The 18,396-nt window shown below is 40.0% G+C and overlaps 1 protein-coding gene across 2 annotated transcripts in view; it reads left to right on the top strand.

Moving 5' to 3' along the window:
• The window catches only part of PDZRN4 (PDZ domain containing ring finger 4), a 255,411-nt gene extending 238,314 nt beyond the window's left edge, over positions 1 to 17,097 (top strand). For both annotated transcript variants that reach the window (XM_042793387.1, XM_042793388.1), the window contains 4 exons: positions 1,274 to 1,336; positions 4,486 to 4,587; positions 8,028 to 8,144; positions 14,943 to 17,097. In XM_042793387.1, the coding sequence (XP_042649321.1) occupies positions 1,274 to 1,336; positions 4,486 to 4,587; positions 8,028 to 8,144; positions 14,943 to 16,469 (1,809 nt within the window). In that variant the 3' untranslated portion in view covers positions 16,470 to 17,097. The remainder of the gene's footprint in view (positions 1 to 1,273; positions 1,337 to 4,485; positions 4,588 to 8,027; positions 8,145 to 14,942) is intronic.
• The last annotated feature ends 1,299 nt before the right edge of the window (positions 17,098 to 18,396 follow it).

The raw sequence follows: 18,396 nt of genomic DNA, 5'->3' as shown, positions 1-18,396 counted from the left end.
ACTCAATGTTCGTTATGGGTCCCTCCCAAATTGAGATATTCTATGAATCTGTAATTCTAAATTCTGAGTGAATCTCAGGGACAGAGGTGGTTGGTAGAGAGAATTCGTCTACATATCTGTGAACGGGGATGAAGGCAAGATTGTACATTTGCAGGCCAGCAGCAATATTAAAGAAGCTGGAAAGCATAGCCTTGGAAGAAGAATGAGGAATTAATATAAAACTACCCAAAAATAAGTCTTCCACCAGTTGTATAAGTGCTGCTGTTAAAGCCTGATTGACCTTGTGAGGACAAAGGAAGTGCGGGAATCTCTTACTACACTCCAGGATTATATGTGAAATGTGCTGGTTTTCCTATGTGGTAGAAATTTCTCAGACCTTTTAAAGTGAATGTAATGTCTTTTGCACTTGATTAAGCACTTCAGAATCTTTTTTTTTTTTCCTCTATGACAATGCACAATAAGAAAATAATATTTAACAGCCGTAGAATGTAACCTGCAAACCAAATGCTTAACTCGGGTGTTTGGTTTGAAAAAAATAGCTTATGGCATGATGAGGCAAAATAAATGATTTAAGATAACCATCAAGTGAAAGGTGATAGATCGACTTGCCCTGCAATGAACAGTAGGTCATTGCTCAGGGATGAGCTGTAGTGACTTTGATAAACTGTTAATGGAACCCTAAACATCTATTTAGATTAAACTAACTTAAAATTAACTGACTCAGACCAGGAACGATACACAGTACCTGTGAGTGATCTATACAATATAGGTCCTTTGGGGTTTTTTGCTGTTTCCTTGTGAGCTGCAAAATTCCAGAGGAAATAACCGATTGATAACCAAGATAATAATTTAATAGTAAATGTTTCCAGGAAAGAAAAATAAACCTGCTTTTTTCCCCAAAGACAGACCCATTTTTATAGAGGTATCAACTGCTGCAGAAGCACCTCAGTCCAGAGTGAACTTCCCAAGAAGAGCGACTCTGACATTAATTCTTAGTGCTCTGGCAGCTAAAGGTTAAAGCCTGACAGTGGCATAGGAAAGTATTCATCTGAAAATCATATGCTCCCAATGTTTTCTGTCTTTAGGCTTTTGTCTGAAACAAGTTTATACAATTATTTAAACAACTGTTGAGTTCATATGCTTCTAAAGGAAACTTCAGATTGGCTCTGTGCAATATAAAAATGGTGCTTTTTCAAATTATGCAATTGTGCAGCTGTTGTCATTTCTGGTAAAAATCTTTCCGTGTTCAGTTACTGGATATTGTCCTGTGCAGGTTGATCCAAACAGCATTGCTGCCAGAGATGGCCGGATCCGTGAAGGAGATCGCATTTTGCAAGTATGTGACAACAGACTCTTCCTTAAACTCTTTCTTAAGACAGGCGCGCAGTGCCATCTTCTCTGTGGACTGTTAATGAGGGAAGGTAGTTCTCTTTGTTACTGTGATCGATGAGAAAATCCATGTCTGTCTGTTTTTTAACACAATAGCTGGGAGCTAGAGTGTGTGTACTGAAAAATGAGAATGACAAATTCGTTCTGGCTCATGCCCTTATGTCCTATGTCTTTTTTTTTTTTTTGCCATATTTATTAGCAAATCTAATTTCCACTATGTTTATCTCAAATTCTAAACAGGGATCCTGCAGACATAAATGTAGGTGTCAGAGACTTGCCGATCATTCACTGATCACATAAATTCGGGTAAAACTCAATTGTGCTGAGCATAGATGGTAGGAGTTTTCATACAAAAAATGTGCTGTTAGTGAAGGATAATCTTGAACATACTTGAGGAGGGTGTTCGTTAGGCTTCTGTTAATATTTTTTCCTCCACCAATAAAGCATTGTTTTTCTGAGTTCTTTTCTAATCCACCATGTTGGCTGCTTTTTCCCCCCATCATTTCTATTGACCTGCTCCTGTAAAGAGCTGCCCCAAAGATAGGTTTGTGTGATACAGCATAGCCCCTGTGGGTGAGAGTGACTGGATGCTGGCTCTGGAGGAGGGCACTGTACCTGTACAGGGAGGGAAATAGCTAGAATGGCAGTGGGTCTCCATTTTCAGCTGGAATTGAATAGTACATTTTTTACCTTAGTGACAAAATCACAGAACAGCTACCAAAAATCAGTAGGCTGGAAAACCTTTGCTGTATTGTAGCATTTTAATTCTGGTTCTCAGTCGATTCCTCTTGTATTTTGCCCTTTTTCCACTGAAGCCTCAGAAGTAGTTACTGGTGTGACAAGTCACTTTTCTGTAACAAGTTCCATAGTTGTCCTTCATTAATTTAGGCACTGGAGCTTTCAGGTTGTCACATTATCAGCCTATTCCTTCCCTCCAGTCTTTTTATTTCTGCAGAAGGTGTCTTTGCCAAAATGTGTACCTGTATCTCTTCTCCTGGTATCGGCTTTGGGAATCTAGTTCACACAACAGGGTCTAGGCTTACCAAAGTGGCTCATTTTCTGGAGAGGAAATTCTGCTCCTTTCCTTGCTTTCTGAAATTTCTGAGTGAAGTGGAGAGCTAACAGCAGTTCAGGCAAATGTTCCCCAGTTCCTGATGAAATAATTTCAATTGTGAGTAAAGACTCCAGGAGCAAGAGAAAATCATAGGTAATTCTGCCATCCTTTTGTAGACTGGAGCATTACTTTAATGTCAGTGCTGATATACAGCTATGAGTTTGATCATTAAAGTTAACACCTAGAGAGTTATGTGGGGTTTACTTTCATATCTGAAAACACATTGACCCTCTATCTACTCTTATTGATGAGATAACTTAGAGAAATAGAAGGTGACAGTGCCATTATGGGGGGATTACACTGACGCTGGAAGAGAGCTGGATCCTTGAGAGTGGGGGCATTTTCTGCAGGTGGCAGATGGCATTGGTTAAGGCTGGGAAGGAAGCTCTGTTTTATGTATTTCTTGCAAAATTACAGCAGATTTCCTTACATTTTTGAGGCAGAAACTGTCCCCTTCTCATTCACACAAACCTCACACCCCTCCCATCACTTTCACAGTCTCCTTAAGCATTTGAGAACAGCCTGAGTATTTTACATGAAATATTACAAAGTCAAGGGAAAGGTTTTATGAGGACAGTCCCAGCGAGACTGGCCTAAACTGCTGTCTTTAGCAGTGAACCTCCAGGCTGACAAATGCTGTTCACAGGAGTGAAATGCCATGGGGCAGGATGAAGTCTGGCTCATCCCCCATGATGGTGCAGCTGGGATGGGTACCTCCAGGCTGTGTGGGGCCAGGAGGTGGGCAGATGCTCAGCTGATAGGAATCACCAAAGCAGCTACCGTGGCTGGGGGGGGTATTTTGCACAAGCTGGAGATCTGTTCCTGCACCTATGTGGCTTTTTGGGTTAGGGCAGCTATGCGTTACCAAATGGTTGCCTGGTCTCCCACAGACCACAGCTATCCCTCATGTAAGCTTTGAAAGGTCTCAGACATTTTACTCATTGCTGGTTAGATACTCAGGATACACTGGGGTTTTCTTTGATCTGAATTAAAGCTGTGTTTTTGAGTCAAGGCTTTCAGGCCAAACATACATGCAGAAAGGCAACTTTCTCTTTACTTTTCAACCAAGAAGTTCCTGCTGCTTTGAAATCAAGATTTTGTTTCTCCCAAATATTCAGATCTTTCTGTCTTCCACTTTTGTTTTCACCCATTTTCAAATAGACCAAGCGGGGTGTTTTGTTGCCACAATGAGGATAATCCACCTTTTGTGCTGTGAATTGGACAAAACCAATTACGTATGGAAAGTAAGAAAATACACATGGAATATAAGAATCTGTTTGATTCCAACAATAAAACTCTTTGGACAATGCAAAGTGTGTTTGTTACAATGTAGTCATGGACATGACTGTTTTAATGAGGTGACAGAATAGGAGAAAAGTAGTGAGAAAAGCACGTTCTCATTGGAGAACCACTTTCATTTTGATTATCCCCTTTTAAGGGGGATACATATGTTTTGTGTGGTTCTGGATACCAAGCTGTCCACACAAATATGAAATGATTAAATGGAGCAGAAATAAGCAGTGGTCTGTGAGTATTGCCTGGTGAGAGATAATACTGTAGCTCTCTAATTGGCTCTCTACCAGCATACAGTGTGACTGATTTCAGCTGTAGCATTACCAGTCTTGCTTCCACCAGCACTATTATCTCGGAGTGACACTTCCATTACTCTGAACGGAGAAAGATGAACGTCACCTGTCAGGGGCTGGTTAATTGTGTTGCTAGATGTATGTTACCAGGGCGCAGGTTGGACATTTATGAACATAACTGCTTCCTCTGGTGTCCGCCATCCTTCAACGATCGATACAGCTCTTACAGTAAGCGCATAATTGAGTGAAGGCACTTACCACTGAGGGGCTGAAGATGAGCCCATTGCGTGAGTTTCATTGTCCATACATTCAGCACAAATGAGCTGATATCTGCCCTTTATTGTGTGTTGCTTTGTGGAAATAGAAACTAATGTGCCACTTTCATTTGTTTTCTAGATAAATGGCCAAGATGTCCAGAATCGGGAAGAGGCAGTGGCATTGCTCTCCAGTGAAGAATGCAAGAAAATTGTGTTGCTGGTTGCAAGACCAGAGATGCAGGTTAGACTAAATAGATGCTCTGAGCCAGAACCTGGGTTATACAGTACATTCACTGTCACTGTAAGTAATGAACTGCTGAGAAATAGGAATGCCAAAGTTCCTGACAAAATGAGGAAACAGATAATTGCAGAGCTTTGACTCTGTTTAGCCAACAAAGAGAATAACGTGATATTACAAGGGTTTGCTTTCCCCAAACTAAGCAATTCCTTTCCAGCAGGCACAGTAAGAAGGTATAAGAATAAAGCTGACAGCACTAATTTGATATTAGTAAAATATGAGGTAGAACTTGAAAACTATGTATTACTCATTAGATGATTCTTACTTGTTCTGGGGATAAATTTTCCATACTTACCTCTCTCATTCGTCTGAACTTACACAAAGCTATAGTTGAACATTGGTGATGGCTCTTTTCATCCTATGCACTTATAAACAGTCATGTAAACTGTTTGTTTATGCACCAATTATGGAACTTTCACTACCATTCAGCAGTAACATTCAGCAAACCTGGATCTAATTGTTTTCAAAGCACCCTGGTCACAAAAACCTGCTTGTACATTACAAATTATATCTTGGGAGGTGCATTTTCAGAAGCTTTTAGAAACATTTCTATGGTTTTAAAAATAAAATTATGCCAAGAATCTTGCCATACCAGAATTTTTTTGTATCATTGCAGGGGGCAGATGTTAGGTTGATCGTCAGACTAAAGGAGAGGTAGAGTGGAAGAAGAGTACTGTTTGTACTTCCCTCTATATTCTGTTTATAGGCCATTGCAAAGCAAGAAGACATTATATTGTCACTGTTCTCTCCATCTGCCAACAATTCAGAGTTGGTTATGTTGCCATTTGTTTCTCATGCTATTGATCTGATATTCTCAATCTCACTAGCAGCATACTCTGTATAAATTAAATTGAGTAAGTGTAATTCAGTGCCACTTGAAATCTCTACTTGAACACAGTAGTTATAAAAGATTCACAATTTCAGCATTCATTTCCTTTATGTTTTTCAGGATTCTAAACAATTCCCATAAAACTGGTGACATAGTACAGCAAAAAAAAGCCGTGCACCAGTTTATATTGCAAAATTGTAGCCCTCACTGGAAGCTGAAGAAGGTTTGAAAGACCTATTTCAAAAATATTCATACAGTTTTTCCCTAAGATTTTGGTTTTTAGTAGGGAACAGAAACCCACTCATTTACAAAATACATGCCCAGGGAAAGTTCATTCTCTATATTTGTTTAGACTGGTAAATGTGAAGAAGTTACATCAGTATGAGATAAGGAATTGCTTAGCTGTACCAATATAGCTTCCCATATGGGTGCTCCTTTCAGATTATAAAACTGTGTTTTGGTTTGGGTTTTTTTGTTTAATTTATATGCTTTAAGAACATATTCATACAAAACTGGGGAAAAAGCTGTAGGATATCATAAATCAGGCTGTCCACAAACTGATTTCTGCTAGTTGTGTTGCTTTGATTCTGGTAAAAGACAGTAGAATTAATCAGGCTTTTGTTTCTAGATACAAAACATAATGGCAGTTTTGCAATCTTGAAGGGTGACTGCTGGGCACATTCATTTGGTAACAGGGAAGAAAGCCTCCTCTGACCATTTATTTGGCCAGTGAATATCGATGAATAATTAAGTTTTGAAACAGAACACTAGAGGAGTGTGCAACCTGTTCAGTATGTAAACAAATGTCATAGGCATGTGCATTCACATGTGTGTATATGCACACAGTGTATGTAGTGCACATGTGTTCTAAGCTATATATTATTTTTATTCTAAAAGATGTAGCATAACAAGCATTCCCATTAGTTAGGTACTGGGTCTGCCACAATCAAAGCAGCAGATTTGCCCAAGTGAGATTCATTTTTTTATCCTCCAGATTTGTTAATCTCTGCAATTTCCTCAACTGTGGGAAATTGAACTGCATCCTTTATGGTAGAGGAAGGCTGTGTTCATGCTTTTTGGGGGGGGAAAAAAGCAAACAAGGCAAGTAAACAAAACTTGTGGCCAGGACCAGGTGTTTCAGAGAATGGTTTGAAAGTCCGACTGAGGACAAAAGTAAAAATTACACGTCCTCAAGAAAAAAAGCCTCTTTCTAATCTCAAACTGTTAGAGGCTGGCTTTGCCAAGAGAAATGGTGACAGGCTTTTGTTCTTTATAAGAGGAAAGAGTTCATTGGTATGGGCTAAAGCACATCAGAGTTTGTGAAGGAAATGGTGTTTTCCTGCCAGTATTCAACTAGAAGTACCACACAGCATCAGTCACTCCTTGTGTTGCTTTGAACTACTACTTGCTAGTTTGGTGTAACTTTTCTGACTGGCATCAGTGGCCAGAGCTCTCCTGCCTTTGAGGCAGTGGTACTTCTACCGTAGGTGTTGGCCCATGTTACGTTGCTCTTGCTGTCTGGACACATGAATAGTCGGTACTCCTGCAATTGTCTAATGCTTAGACTTTTACCTTTTAGCATCTTTTTGTCACCTTCTTCCTCTAGTTCCTTCACCAGTGACAAAACAATAAGTGTTTTCTTCTGCTACAATCTCATTGTTACAGCCAGTAGTGTCCCTGACCAATATTTCCTTTTGACACAGTGTGTCATCTGGCAAGGGATTACAGATACAAATGGATGTGTGCCGTGTGCGCACGTGCACAATGAACAAAATGGTAAGAATAGTGTCTTAGGCCAGGGGTGCCTGTTTTATCAGTTTAGAAAGATGTGAAGGGTGCAAAGTGGGTGCGGAGAGAGGATACACTCCCTTGACAGAAAACATAGCATCCCCTCCTGTCCTTTTGCAACATTGTCTTCACCAAATGTCAAAGTATTATTTTACACTTGGGGAAAATAACAAACAAACGGATAAGCCTTGCTTCGAGGCACACCGCGAGAATAAAAATAACCTCCCTTCAAGTCACCGCATCTCTGTCACCCTCCTCTGTTTGTTTGTTTACCTGGAAGATCAATGGGAAAACGGTGACAGAAACGCAAGAGAAGGTTTCTGTTGAGGTGGTGGCAGCAGGGCACAGTGCTGGGATGGAGGCTGGGGAGGAAAGAGCCCGGTTGCCTCCTGGCCCTATTAGTAGCATTGCCACTCTTTCAGCGCGGGGGCTCTTGGCGGTAATGAACATGACAGCTTCAGGATTATGCGCTGCGCCTTTCATACCTTTTGAAAGGAAATAATGTCTGTGCTGTGCAGTCTCCTTCATTATGAGAGAAAATCAGTCATACTGTTTCAAGAAAGGATAAAAGGCCTAAGAGTCCCATTTTTTTTTTTATCCTTTTTTTTTTCTTCTTCTCTTTTTGAGATGCGAACTCCTACCGCCTGGCTTTCTGAAGAGAATCATTAGGATAAAAAGAACTAGTCAAGCATTGCCATTTGGGTTTACCCTGTTTTAGCATGTGTCCTTGCTAACATAATATAATGTACTAATGTATTCTTTGCAGCTGGAGGAAGGGTGGCTGGATGATGAAAGGAATGAATTCTTAGAGGAGTTAAACTTGGAAATGTTGGAAGAGCAGCATAATGAAGCAATGCAGTACACAGCGAACGAGGTGGAGCAGGTAGGACTGCTATTAAACCTATCATTTGAAATTTTGCTAGGTATACTTTTTTATTAATAGAGAATGAAATGGTACACTGTAAAAGGGAGTCAAAGGCTTTGACAGAACTCTGTCTCTAAAATGCTATGAACTCTGGTACACTGTAGGTAATGAAAAGGAGAACAATAGAAGCTTGGGCCCAGTATGACAAGTTAGCAAGCAGTTTAGGAGGCTGTGATAGGTGCAGATTTCTCATTTTCTCTGAACTCTCAGAATACTGTTACTTTCCTTCTTTGATTCTGAAGTGTTCAGAGTTTATGTTGTTATATTTTATGTCAATTTTTTTTTTAAATGAATTGTATCAGTGTAGCACCTAGACCTCAGAGCTGGGATAGGTGCCCCTCTTGTTGTATGCATGCAAGGTATGAGCCAGCCCTTGCACCAGAGAGCTTGCAAAACGAGATTGAAGAGATGTTTAAAATAAACAGGTGTTTTGGTAATACAAGTGTATTTTTCTCATACCGACAGTGCACAGCTCGGTGTTTGTTTTGTTAATGGAGACAAATAAGCATATTGTTAGCATAGTCTCAGCTTGCTGCTATCCCAACTTGTACCTGCAAGCGGTGTGACAGTGACAAAGATGCATGTGCACCCCCAGCCATACAGCTTCATCAAGGGATGGGTCTTCTCAGTTGTACTTTATTGTGGAAAACGTAAGTGAACTTATCCACTCCCGGATCAGATGATCTGTCAGTGTGCACACCTTTGTGGAGCCAAAGAAATAAAGTCCAGCTTCATCGCCTTGATATATGCAGCTGGGGAGAAACTGGTTTTCCACACACAGAAATTTGTGAGTTACCATTTTAGCCCCATTCTGAATTGCTCAAAAGCAGAGCCTGAGGCAATTTTCTGTGAAGTGAAAAGAGGGAGAAAGACTGTGAGAGCCCTTCTTCTTCTGGAAAACAGGGACCTTATTTGGCTAATGGGAGACCTGACTCCAAATACCTCTCCACCTGGTCCACACTGGGGGCCTGAACATGCATCTAGCCTATTTCCTCCTCCCCTCCCTTTCAGCCTTGACGCTGGGCTATTGACTAGGTGATAGCTCCCATTAAAGCTATTCACTGTACATAAATTAAATATTCATTGGGACAGAGACACTGACAGAATAATAAAGTCAATTATCTGGAATATGATAGATCAGATTACAAATCCTTAATCTTATAAGCATTTCATTATTTATTCCAGGATCAGAGATGAAGGGAGCCTTGAAAGAGGATTTATAGTGGCCTTTTAGTTATGATCTTCTTTTCCAGGCAGTGAGACGAGCCTCAGTTTCCCAGGTTAAATGTACTAACTACTCCACTGCTAGCTACTTTGAACTGATATTTGGTGTTTTGTTTATTTTTTTAACTACAAATTTTATCTTGGATAACAAAAGAATTCCTGTCAGAAGGAACACTTATTCTTCACAAAGCAATTTCCTTTGCACAGTGACATTTTCATACAACCCTCCACTTCTAGTCAAAATTCTTGACCAGGTCTATCTACAAACCCTTACTAGCCCCTCACATGATGTGTTGGGACCTCTGAAATCTCTTCACAGTTGTGACCTTCCACTCCCAAGCACTTGTCAAGCTTTGGCTTTTTCACTGAATTTGGGCCGTGGATAATGATAATTATTAAACAGTGGTGTTCTGTGAAGTGGTTTCACAGAACCCACTGAGTTTGTTTATTCCCCAGTGGGATCTTATACTAAGTATATTTTTTTTTTTCCGCTATTGAGAATTTATATTACAATAGAAGAGAGCTACACTTGAAAAAATTATCATCACTTGTGCTCTGTCGGTGTCTGACATTGTTTTGCTTGAAGTAATTCTAGGACAGCCAGACATTTCTTTGCCCTTTTGATGAGTAATCGAACCAGTCAAATGCAGCTTGGTGTGTAATGGGGCGTCAATAATTTGTGACAGCTGCTGTCTCTCTAGACTCTATGTAGTGACTCGGCAAGTCAGAAACCTGCTTCTTGACTCCTTGTTAGGCTGGGAAACCTAGCAGTTTCCTGGGGTGAATCACATAATCCACTGGAGCAATGAAACCACTCTCATTGTGGCTTCCAGTGAGTGGCCAAGCTGAGTATCTTCAAGCTCCCTGGTTGGCCGTGGAGATGTCACTCCAACGCCAGCCTTGATTCTTGTGAACCAAGACACAGTCCTCTGGCTTCATAATCATCTCTCATTATAAATCTTGCTAGCTGCAGGAATGAATACACACTACAGTAGAATATCCTTCCAAATATGAGTCTGTCTTGTAGAATGCCTTTTTAGCATTTAGTATGAGCAGTCATGGAAAAATTTGGTACAGTTTTTAATAGAAAAATCAAGTAGATAGTCATGTGTTTTCTGTATGTTTTTGAGCTACTCTATAGAATTCAGTCAAGAATTGTATCTTCTCTGTATAGAATAGTCCAATAAACCTCAAGGAAAGATGTAATTCTCCATTTTTTTTATAACTCATTGTATTCCTTCTCCTTTACAACATCGTGGTTCATTGTGTAGTAGAGATAACTTTCAGAAGAATACCATACATTTGCCATGCAGAAATTCTTATCAGTATCGTGGAATATATCAAAACCTATTAAGAAGAGAAAGAATTGGATTTAAAAAAAGTAATTCTAGTTCATTCAAAGCTGAAGTGCAGTGAAAATATCTGGGGGAAATTCTTTATTGAGAGAGGCCTGTTTTAAAAGAACAGCATTGTTTGCAGAAGAACATTTTCCCTTTTAGCGCACCACAGAAATCAATCCCAATCTTCCCTCATGGCTGGAGTACCTCGTGATTAGTCTGCTACTCGAGATTCCTCACTGTGGTCACTCTCCCTCTCACTGACAGAGACTGACAGGAGAGCCCAGCAGCTACATTTATTAAAACCTTCAGCTGAATCTCACTGCCTTCAAACTTTAGTAGCAGTCTGGGGTTTGAGTCCAAACATACATCATAAGTTGTAAAATGAGAATAGAACAGTGCCTGAATTCCTGCAATATTAGCTATTTTATAGGCATCAATGCTTGCTGGAGCTGAAATGCAGAATCTTTTGAGGTTCATTTATTGCTTGATTGTACGCACCGCCAGGTTCGCCTTCTCATTATCTGAGATCTCACTGCAAAGATGAGGCCTAAGGAGCCCTTTGGTATTTCAAACAGAAGTAATTGTAGAGGAGATTGACAACATGTTTGAAAACAAACACTTTGTTTGGGATGGATAATAGATAACACTGACAAAAGCAATGCACTGACAATTGGAGACTATCTCTTGTTTTTCAGAAGGGACTTAACCTGGAATTAGGTTTGCTACTTTTCAAAACTAAATTAAAATAATCTCATGTTGTAAAAGACTGCTCAGTCTGCACATGTTTAGGAGCTCTGGCAAGCATTACAAATCCAGGACAGAAATGCCAGGGGCTACCTTAGTTGAGTCATAGTGGATTTTTTTAAAAAATATATCTCAAAAACATGCGGTACAATAAATATCTCTATTACTTTCTATTTTCTTAATTGAACTAGCTGCAAGTATCCACATACTGTGGAAAAATTTTATGTGATACGGATGTCTGCTTTAGGTTAAGAAGAATCTGATTGTACAGGCACTAGTTTCTTCCTGACAGGTAGGGGAACCCAGAGTGACTACCTGACATTTACATGCCTGTACTATAGACACTTACATCTGGACAAATCAATCCCACCCACCTGATTTCTCTTGGACTGGAAAGATGGGGTTTGCTGTTTTTACATCTTTTTTGTGTGTGTATATGTGTTAATTATGGATAGTGTCACTTGAGTAGATGGAAGCGTTTAATCACTCAGTCTAAATCAAGTGGAAGTTGAAGGAGCAAAGTTTAAATTGTTGATGAAAGTGGTGTGGAAAACAAGAGCCACTAATTCTGAAAGTGTTGATTGCATGGGCCCAAACTGTAAAGTCTGTTTCTAATACCTACGCAAATAGATTCATTAAGGAGTTTTTTTTGAGAAGTGCTCAAATATATGCTTTAGTGGTGTGGCACCATGCTGGAGACATCACAGGAAGCATCATGGAGCACAGCTCCTATAAAGCTGTATAACTATGCTAACACGTTATGGATAAGCCACCGTCTTTAGGGGGTTAAGATGTGTTTAGTCACATGGATTCCAGTTGCGCTATGTCACTCACCCTCTGGGTTAGAGAGCAGATCATGCCCCTCCTCATTTGCTAGTGTGAATGGAGCCCTGCGTTTGGGACAGGCACCCAAATTCCTGGCTGTTCTGCAGCATGGCCCTCTCACTGTCTGGTGGAGTTGTTCTCCCTCCTGTCAGTAGTTAAATATTTTCCAGAGCAATGAGAAACATGGTTTGCACGGCGCAGTGACCAGGGTGCAGTGTAGGTGACCCAGACTGGAGTCACTTCTCTGCTGAAAGACTGGGGACAGGAGAGGGGAATACAAGATGGAGCAGCTCCGAAGCAGGTGGGAGAAGGGACCAGAATAGCTTATGTAGCAGCACTCACCTGGAGGATGTAAACTAGAAAAATACAAAATTAAACCTAAGTCTCCAGCATTCCTGGTGAATGCCCTGGCCACTTGGCTGATTGGGATGCTCTTCTTTCTGGTTACTCTTGGTTTTCATGAAGAATTCTCCAGACATTGGGTTTTTTCTCTCTGTAAAATATGACATTTTGGAACTCTTAAAAAAGTAGGTGATGTGGAAAAACATTGCATTCCCACCACTCTTCCAGCTACTCCTGAAAATGGAACTAAAGTGTTACAACCACTTTGGAAAAATGTAACAAGAGCCTTAATAAAAAAAAATTCCGATGTACTTTATATGCCTTCACAGCAATGCATAAGCTGAGGAAAGAAAGAATAGAGAAATTATAGAACAATTCTACAACAGTGATTTATTCAGAGTGTTATTAGTACTACTCTTCATATTGCTGCTTCTGTGACAATATACTCTTGTTTTTTAAGCAAATAAGTAGAAAGATCTGAGAGGATCTCAGGTGGGGAAAATAGATACCATTGAACTTGCAGAATTTTCCTGGAAGCCTGCCTTTGTCCCTTGCAGTTTCATAATCTAGTTTGTAGAAAATTCTGACCCTACAACATCATGAAACATTGAACCTTTGCATGATCCTTTGAATAACACCGAATACATTTTGTCCTGTGACATTTAAATTCAAGGGGAGTTTCTCCCCATTTGGGGAGAGTGAGAGATAGTAATTGGCACATTGCCGGTGTGGCTTCCAGAGCTACATTAAAATTATACGTTTATTGTGCATTTTGTTATCAACTGCACATTTTATGTGCAAAAGGATGAACATAAAATGTATGCTATGATTTTAGAAGGAAGATCTTCTTTGCAGGTCCTGTCTGACAACAAATTGCTAAAGCATTTTTTAAAAATTTTTAACTGGTCTGTCAGACACTGAATTGTCCTAGTATTGTGTTTGTTTCAATATTTATCTTATTCCACAACTACATTGCATTTGGGCACTGGAGGTTATTTTTGTTTTTCTGAGACTAGACCATCATTTTTTCCTAACAACTGAAGAAAGGAAACTGGATGAAGGGTGTGTGATCATGAGGTGTGCATGAAGAGAGGAGAAAGGATGAGATAGAAGACACATTTTCATCCTGTTTTACTGTCTGTCAAAGCAGAGAAAAAAGGAATTATGACAGTGGCCTCTTTGAGTTTGTTTCCTTTCACTGTGTGCGCTGTACCTTTTTTCTTCCTTGATTATTACTACCATTATACATAATTATGTAATTATACCTGCTAAAAGAAATTACATTTGGTTAGTACTATGTACAGTTAGATATTTGGCAAACAGGCCATATACAATGCACTCTGCGTGATTCTTTGCTTGTCCAGTTTGAAAAATAAAAAGTGTCTATCTTTTCAGAGAGGTATTACCTCACGTTCTGAGTATATAAATAGGTTGAGAGTATAAATAGGCTAGGTGCAATCAGTGAATTGTGAATTGAAAAACAACAGTTTAAAGGCTTGACATTATGCCCGTGGTGAGCACTCAGTGTTGTTCTACACTCAATGGTAAAAGGCTGTTTTTATTTCTAAGGAACATAAACTCTAACTAGGGAACAAAAATCTCCAGGCATGCAATGGAGAGAGATCTACTTGAGCAAATTCCTAGAATTCAGAATGAACAGTCTTTCAGAAAAAGACTGCTGAAAGCAAGAAGTGTGAGAGAGAGCTATAGGAGGGTGTAGTGGAACAGGCTAGCCTTCTTCAGGCTTCAACACTGCCCATCTCCATGAAGCAAACTGGGAGTTCACTGGTTAACAAAAAAAAAAAAAAGAAAAAAAAAAATAGTTTTTTTGCACCCTCTTAGACTGGAGTAGTCATTGTTTGATTGGCTACTTGCTCTATTTTTTTGAAGTGTTACCAGTACTGAAGCTTTTTCCCGAGTTTGAGAAGGTTTCAGCTCCACCAGTCTCTGGCCATAATCCAGAATCAAAGAGTGCACCATCTGGTGATCATTATCTTTAAGCACTGCAAAGAGATGTCTTAGCTAGAGATGGAAATATTTCTTTCCGGACTTTAGAAGATATGTCACTAGTGCTGTAATTCATCTACTTCACTCAGTATGGCCACCACAGCATGACTCTCAGAAATATTTAAAAGCTAGGAGCAGTAGGACTGCTGTTTAGTGATCTGGTTTAATTCAGCTTAAATCAGATCCCAGCTGTTTAAGCAAAACAAAGCTGGAAAATATTCTCATGTAATATGATCTGCATTTGATAATAATTTTGGTTTGCTCATTTTTTTAGCCAAAGAAACATGAAGAGGAGGATGGCACTACAGACACTGCAACCTCATCATCCAACAATCATGAGAAGGACAGTGGGGTGGGACCTACAGATGAAAGTCTGCGTAATGACGAGAGCTCAGAGCAAGAAAATGCACCCGAGGAGCAGAATAGTGCTACCCTGCAGAGCAAACGGGAGCTGGGCCACAGCCAAGATACGTTAGGAAGTGTTGAGCTCCAGTGCAATGAAAGCTTTGTGTCTGGGGAATACATTGAATCTGACTTCATAGGAAACCCAGAGGAGGAATGTGAAAGATTTCGTCAGCTGCTGGAACTGAAGTGCAAGATTCGAAACCATGGGGAGTATGACCTGTATTACTCGAGCAGCATGATAGAGTGCAACAGAAGAGAGCAAGATGGAGTGGAGCATGAGCTGCAGCTACTCAATGAAGAGCTGAGGAACATTGAACTCGAATGTCAGAATATTATGCAAGCTCACCGGCTCCAAAAGGTGAGGGATCAGTATGGAGACATTTGGGCTTTACATGATGAAGGGTTCAGGAATTATAACACCAGCGTAGATGTACAAAGAGGCAAACTGGATGACATCATGGAACATCCTGAGAAGTCTGACAAGGATAGCTCCAGTGCCTACAACACAGCTGAAAGTTGCAGAAGCACTCCACTGACAGTGGAGCGATCCCCTGATAACTCTCTCCAGAGGATGATCAGCATAACCAACAGGAAAAACCTGAAAAGCACAATTGTGGCTAATCAGTCATCCTCAGGACAAAGCAACAGGGAGACAACCGCAGCCAAAACCAAACCCACTGAGCAAAATAGTGTTGCTGAGAACACAGTGCTGGCATCAGAAAGCAGCAAATTCACAGACCAGGAAAAGCAGAGCAGTGAGCACATTCCCTACCTGTCTCCATATCACAGCTCTTCTTACAGGTACGGGAATATACCTGCTCATGCAAAGCATTATCAAAGCTATATGCAACTGATCCAGCAGAAGTCTGCTGTGGAGTACGCCCAAAGCCAGCTCAGCCTGGTGAGCATGTGCAAAGACTCACAGAAGTGTGCGGAGCCCAAGATGGAATGGAAAGTGAAAATAAGGAGTGATGGGACGAGGTACATCACAAAGAGACCAGTTCGAGACAGAATACTGAAGGAACGTGCCTTAAAAATTAAAGAGGAGCGCAGTGGAATGACGACAGATGATGATACAATGAGTGAGATGAAGATGGGTCGCTACTGGAGCAAAGAAGAGCGGAAGCAGCATTTGGTGCGAGCTAAGGAGCAGAGGAGGAGGCGGGAGTTCATGATGAGGAGCAGGCTGGAGTGTCTTAAGGAAAGTCCGCAGAGTGGCAGCGAGGGCAAAAAGGAAATTAACATTATTGAACTGAGTCACAAAAAGATGATGAAAAAGAGAAACAAGAAAATCTTAGACAACTGGATGACAATCCAAGAACTGATGACACACGGTGCTAAATCTCCCGATGGCACAAGAGTGCACAATGCCTTTTTATCAGTTACTACTGTATGAACGCAACTTCTATCAGAGAGTATACTACCAGTTTAGGTAGAGTACGATTGCCTCGTTCAATGTGGCATTTTTATATATTTTGTGACTGTTTATAGTTTGACCTTTTTTGTAAGCAAAATTATCTGGTAATTTTTCATTTGTTTTTCATATAACGGTACCTTCTTATCTGGCAGTCTTTCTTTATCCTGCAATATATTCATATTATTAATTTGTAGAAAAAAAAAAAAAAAAAGAAAAAGAAAAGCAAAACAAAAAAGCAGAAAAGCCAATTAATTTCTTTATCTAATACATATCCTGTAAGTTAAGATCTGGATTTATTTCTCTAGTTCTCTTTTTTCTACTTTAGTAACAATACAATACCAAAACAAAATGCTTTATACTGTACCCTTGGCTTAACAAGTTTTAAAGTTTTACATCTTAGATTGCATCTGTTTATAAATCATATGCCACATCCAATCATATAGATAAGAATTACATTTTTCCAACTACGTTGTACAGTACATTTAATCTGTAAATTGCAATTGTATTTGTCCAAGTAAAGTGTAGGTGGGCAATTCTGTGTTATGTAGTGGCATTGGTCATGTAGCTGGGCAGTATGTGATAATTGTGAAGATGAAAGAGAAATAAATTATTGCTTATCTTTAAGAAAAAAAAAATAAGAGTTCTTTGATTTAAATTGAGCATTTGCCTTTAAAGGATGAGTCATTTCAGTATGCATGATACTTACAGGATATAGAGGTTTCAAGAACACAGGATACAATTCTGTAGACCAGTTCTTATGAATTAGCTTTTCATTTTGCAGAACACATAGGAGTGAGTGAGTCTTTCTGGCTTTTTCTTACCTGATATTATTAGTTGATTGAATGATTCATTGATATATTACTGTGTTGTGTGCTGTCAGGTAACTGCTGTGGGTCCTTTCTCTGACTGAGCTTGCTACTTGTTCTATACATACAAAACACAGACACAGCATATGCCTAACTGAGCCAAATCTCATGCAAGAAAAACTAGCAGTGGCTGTCACTAACATTTTCATAGAAGGTGAGTTAAGGAAAAATAGAGAATAAAATGCAACTAAATGAGTTAAGGGTTTAACTTTATTGTTAAGAAGTCCTTTAAAAGAGACCCAGAGGGAGCTGGCTGGGGTTCAGGAGCAAAGGCAACTTGCTGTCTGGGTGCCTGATGGAGTCCTTGTCTCTCCATGCAGCAGAAGCACCTTGGCTGCCATCGAGCATCTTCTGAGCTGCTGCTGCTGGCAGCCCAGTGAGTTATGGCAAGCTGAAATTACTAATCTTGTATAGTCAGCAGGGTCGAAGACTTTGCCTGATAGCCCCATTTTCATTGCATGACTCACAGCAGTTCCCAACTGATGGAAGCTCTTTTGATAGAAAGATTAGGTGCTGAAGTCACTTGGCTTCAGGCTTTAAAAGATATGCTTCAAGATGCAGAAAGGCATATTATGGTGTTTCCAAATTATCTAATTCTGGAAACCAGTCATATGTTTTCTAACCACTTTTGGCACCAGTAGGCATTAGGCAGTGCTCTCTGCATCTCCAGGCATGTAAATACCATAAGAACACTGCTCCCTAAGTGCTTAGGAAAATTATGCAGCTGACAGTTCACAGTTTGATAATAAGAAAATTCTCCCCAACAGACTCAGGGAAACATCATGCTAAATCCTCACTAAACATACAGCTGTTCATGTACAATGAAAAATACTTCCACTGTTGCCAATTAAGTTAGAGAAAGTGTCGAATCCAAGGCCAGAAGGGATCATGGGGTGATACAGTATTGCTTGAAGGGGCTGTTACCAGATTGTCCCTCCAGCTGAGCCAGGGAATTGTCTGTGACCAACCTAAGCTGCCTTGAAAGGTACACATTTGTCTTCTGGAGCCATCAAAGCACAGAGATTAGGGTGATTCCTTCA

The sequence above is a fragment of the Tyto alba genome, unplaced genomic scaffold (assembly GCF_018691265.1).
Source record: "Tyto alba isolate M040663 unplaced genomic scaffold, T.alba_DEE_v4.0 Super-Scaffold_2, whole genome shotgun sequence".
NCBI classification, from domain to species: Eukaryota; Metazoa; Chordata; class Aves; order Strigiformes; family Tytonidae; genus Tyto; species Tyto alba.
This window is presented reverse-complemented; position numbering and strand designations above follow the sequence as displayed.